The sequence below is a fragment of the Xiphophorus couchianus genome, chromosome 7 (assembly GCF_001444195.1).
Source record: "Xiphophorus couchianus chromosome 7, X_couchianus-1.0, whole genome shotgun sequence".
NCBI classification, from domain to species: Eukaryota; Metazoa; Chordata; class Actinopteri; order Cyprinodontiformes; family Poeciliidae; genus Xiphophorus; species Xiphophorus couchianus.
In genome coordinates, this window is record NC_040234.1 from 30,780,924 (window position 1) to 30,786,010 (window position 5,087).

The 5,087-nt window shown below is 35.5% G+C and overlaps 1 protein-coding gene across 1 annotated transcript; it reads right to left on the minus strand.

Annotated features, from left to right (window-relative positions):
- Window positions 1-238: 238 nt before the first annotated feature.
- LOC114147677 (melanoregulin) lies at window positions 239-4,735 on the minus strand. Its single transcript, XM_028022233.1, has 5 exons — window positions 4,458-4,735; window positions 4,097-4,352; window positions 2,334-2,424; window positions 1,905-2,071; window positions 239-1,489 (listed from the first exon to the last, which is right to left on the minus strand). Exons 1-5 carry the CDS (start codon window positions 4,532-4,534, stop codon window positions 1,412-1,414), a joined length of 669 nt encoding a protein of 222 aa, XP_027878034.1. The 5' UTR covers window positions 4,535-4,735; the 3' UTR covers window positions 239-1,411.
- Window positions 4,736-5,087: the final 352 nt, after the last annotated feature.

Consider the following 5,087-nt stretch of genomic DNA (forward strand, 5'->3'; position numbering starts at 1 on the left):
CCCGTCCGGCTCCCTTCCCCCACCCTCTCCATTTCCCCTCACTTAGTTCCACATCTGTTTCCCAAACTTGGGAAGGGGCCTTGGAGAGAACAATATCTGGGTCAGACAAAACTTTCTCTTTCTGGGTGCACATGTGTGCAAGCAAGCATGAATGTGTGTATCACACATGACAAGCATGTATTGTATGATCTATGGCTGAAATCATGTGAAGCTGGAAATGGTGTATTTCTGCCATTAGTTATCCAGAAAAAAACTTGCAGGTTTTTTTTTTTTTTTTTTGGATAATGTCTTATTGTGGTTACTAGCCACAATAAGTCATTTTGTATCCATCCCACATCAGTAATTTACAAAAAGAAAGTTCAATTATCTGGGGATTAATTCAGATTAATTATTGGTTGTATTTTCTCTTTACTTTGTTGTTATTTACACTTTTCAGTATGAAATGCAGGGTTAGTTTTAGACTCAAATTGTAATTTATTTTCCTTTTTTGTTTAATTTCTGAATAAAAACTACATTAATTGTACTAGTAGTCAACTAAACAGTCAATCCCACTGAGATGTAAACACATGCTGCCCCCTACTGACACAAAGCAGCAGTTTATACATTGTATAAATTGATTCTATACAATGTAAATATTTAGAGTGTGCGTTTAAAAAGTCTGAAAAACTGAGATTAATTTTTTACAAATGGCAAAAAACGTAATTTTTTTCACTGTTAAAGTTCTGCTTGTGTAACACAAAACAAAAAAATCAACTGCATTTACTCAGATATTATTATGTTGAGAAACAAAGACAAACTCAAAAAATGCTATAAATTATTATTTGCATAATGAAACAGATACACTACTGATTCTTTCAAAGTGGCAAAAATAAATATTGTTAGAAATTTTGTTTTTACTGATAAACTCAAACTAGAAATTATATATGAAACAAAAACAGTGAATCACTCCTGACTATGACACTTTTTTCAAAAAAACTTTTATGTGATCTTTTAAATTTGTCATGAGAAATACTATATGTTGAAAATAGCGCTAATGCTTCGTAATTACAAAATGCTATGTATTTTATTAGGATTTTATATGAGCACAACAGATTTGCTCCTAATTGTATTGTATTGTATTCTTGAATAAAATCCAGAAAAAAAGTCTTGGTTCGGGGCTGCAGAGCAACATTGAATTATTTTTAGTGATGAGAATAAGATGGAGGGAATCATCTAAGGTCTGAAGGGTATAGGAAGGATTTTTCAGTCTGCTTTAAAAGACTGTAAAATATTTGACTATTCAGAAGCAACATGTAGTAAAATTTAAATATTTTAAAGTGTTTGCTCAACCCTGTACTTCAGTCTTTTAACAGTGCAGACATAGTTGAAATGCTATTTCAACTTTTCTCCTTGTTCCTGCTTGTTTTGCCTCTCAGCCTTCTTTCTTGGGATATTTTTGTTTGGCCAGTTTAATAAAGTCCTCTGCACTGTCCAGTGACACCAGGCGGTCCTAAAGGAAACGCCAAGGAAAATGAAAAAATCATCACAAAACAGTCCACAACAGCTGATTCAAATGAAAACAAAACATCACTCTCTAATATCTGACTTTTTTTTCTCCATTGATTTTGTGAATAGCCCTCAAAAGTGACTGGATCTGATGTATAGAGGGCCATTGGAACAACAATGACCATGAAACTTCAGGAAACAATAGAAAATTGATCAAATTGCTCTTTCTTTATAAGCTGTACTATGCATGCTTTGAAGAAAAAAGGCTCACTGAGAACAAGAATATAAATTAAGTTGATTTATAGTCAGCCACAGTTGGTCTAACAATCACAAAAAAGTTTGGTTTTTAAAACTAAGCTATATGAATACAGTAAAGGAAAGCAAACAAATTAACAACAGGGTTGTTTAAGTGTCCGTACCATGACATACAGGTATCTGTTATGATGTTCTGTTCTAGGAGGGAACAGAGAGGTGTGATCCAGCAGCTGTTTCAAAAGGTCAGCAGCTTTGCCAAAATGTTCTTGATCTGGCCTGAAATGGCTCTGCCTGTTCACACACAGCAGGGAATCCACCTCACATTGATAACCTGCAGAGACACAGGGAGAGGCCACATTAACTTACTCAAAGGAATAGAAAAATACTTTTTTTGCTTTCGCGTTATAGAAATCCACAGTTAGAAATGAAACTTAAACACTTTTGTGGAAGAATGGATCAAAATCACACCAAGCAATCTATGTGATTAGTTTTTCCATAGGGTAGATGTAGTTAAAGTATTTCATAAAATTCTGTAACTGTGTTCTATGCTTATTCCCTGTATTATTATAATTTAAAGGTGTATTGTGTCTCACCCAGCTGTAGCAGGATTTTCTTCCATCGAGATCTGACTTCTCGCCTGGCGTAGCGCAGTGTGTGGATGTCATAATTCAACTTCTCCCATTCCTGGAGACAAACAAGAAGCATATATGAAATCATGCTTATAATTTGCTCTTTTGTCTATTTCTCATTTTTAGCCGCACAGTGAAAGTAGTAGCAAATAAAGGTACAAACCAGTCCAACAATCCTCTGTGGAATATGACATTTTGTTTTAAAATTTGGGAAAATATAGAAAATATTCACAGTAAAATCCAGTGAGTGGTTTCAGTTTCAGAGTATTATGAGTTTAATAACATGTCTGTTTCTATAGCTCACCACAGCTTTGCTCCATAACGTGGTCACATGAATGGAGTTCCAGTATCCCAATTTGGTTCCCTTATTTTATTTCTGGAAATTAAATTATGATAATGGTTTTTACATTGTCCTGAGTGGAGACTTTAATGAGAGATATTCCAATTGGTTGTCTTTTGCAGTTGCTGACCTTTCTTCGTGTCTGGCCTTATGGCAAAATGGTCTCAAAATAGTCTACTGATGCTTTTGTAAATTTTTCTTTGACCAAACTGCCCCACTTTTTCATGAAGGAATTGTTTTATCATCACAATGTGCCCAGTGTGTCCTGCAGCCTGCTGTTCTCAACACAAACACAATCACATGTTGAACACCGTCACAGCGATGGACTGAAAAATGTGAGCTTCTCAGCGGAGAATTAGCTGCAGTCCCAGCTTTTTGAGGAAACAACGACTTTGCAGTTTTACCAGTAAGTTTCACCTTCAGGGTGACAAAGAGAAGCTCAGCAATAATGTTTAAAACTCATTTTTGCTAAAATAAGCACTTCATTAATATTCTAATTCATTGACAATAACGGTATGTTTTTAGCTCTTGGATTACAATCATAAGTATTGAAAGTCAGCATGATGGAGAATCAAAGACCTCTTTGAGAGTCACCTGTGCAGCACTCTCTGATCTTATTGAGTTATTTCATTAGACTGCAGCAAACAAATTAATACGACAGAGAGAGAACATTTCTAACAGACTAAATGTGGATTTTCTCATCAGCATCTAGACTTAAAGAAAGCTCCTCATTTGAACTTGTCCCTTTTCTGTTTGGTGGATTTCAGATATTTACAGAGCCTTGCAAAAGTATTCCCACCCCTGAAAACTTTTCCAAAATTTTATGATACAAATTGATAAACACGAATGTCATTGTGTTGTATTGTAGAGAATATGTTATTCTAAAAGAGCTCCAAATATCTAAACATCAGGTGGGAAAATTTGTTGATTACTTGTGCACTCCATAATTGCTAGAAGAAAGTCCGTATTTTTCTGTTTTGAATATAAAATTACCAGAGAAAACATTCAATGTTATATTGATCATTTAGAGAATTACAAAAGCATATTTAATGTTTATCAAAGTTTGATCCTAAATGGATATTCATTTTATTCAACATTTAACAAGGGTTCACTTGTTAAATATTAACAAATGATCATAATATGTTAATCTACAGAGGACACTGTTTCTGAGATTAAAATAAGAAAAAAAACATAGTTTTATTTTACAAAATATGCTCCTTCTCTTTCAGTTTTTACCTTCAGGTGTCAGTAATATACATAATTTATCTACATTTATTTATATTCTCTGCATTCTCACATCAACTAACTTCATCTCTGCTTTCTTCTCTTTTTCTTTTATGTAAATATGGATATGTTGTGCTAATGTGTACCACATGCAGTCCATTACCTCTGTTGCCTTATCAGCCTGGTCTCTCATGTTGATGAAGGCCTGCAGCTCTCTGTCCGATCCACATCTGATCAGAGACCCGTCTGCTCTGTTGGAATAAACCCACGGATCCACTGTTAATCTTTGACTCTGCTGTTTGTTCTTTGGGTTTTTCTCCAAACATTGTGGTCCAAAGAGGCTTTCCTCCTCTGTCTCACTGTCACTGGAATCACTGGATATCTGCTCTGGTGGTCTGCGCCCTGAAGTGGTCCTCATGCTGTAGGAAAAATGGAAGAAAGTGATTTAGAGGATTATTCATTTTTAACTCCTTTTAGCCTATAAACTGAACATTCATGCAATTATATTTGTCAGCTTCTCTTACCGCAGGATAGCCTTCTTCTCCTCTCTGTTCTGCACCACATAGTAGTGACAGCAGCAGAGGGTAAAATTAGCACCCATTCCTACTCTTCAAAAGCTTTCAGCAGACAAACAAAAGATGTTTATCCCTTGAAAAACAATCAGTGATTCAGTCACAGAGTTTTTCCAGACTCTTTGAATCTAAATATTTCCAAATGGCAAAGTCCACATTTTCAAATAGCCCGGAGCAAAAAATCCAGGCCACGTCCTCACTCATTACATTCCTCCTTCTACCCCGGCCTGAAAAAGGGCCTAACCCGGCCTGAACGAGAGCTGTCTGCCAATTACATTATCCACATGAACAGGAACAGGGGACAACAACAACACACAAACATACCAGAGCATTGAATGGTTCAGGAATGAATGGCACCTTTATTCAGCAACTCCTGATGACAGAATGGAGGGGCAGAGATGCAGGTTGGTAGGATTATTATTGTAGCTTGCCACACTAGTTTTAGTGTAAAACCTATTTTCTCAAAAATGCTTTCAAAGCATGATTGTTTAAGAGCAACCTACAAGATATAAAGGAGCACTGAAGTAAAATTAGATGGTTTTTTTATTCATGTTTTAAGCATATTGAATGACAATTCCATGA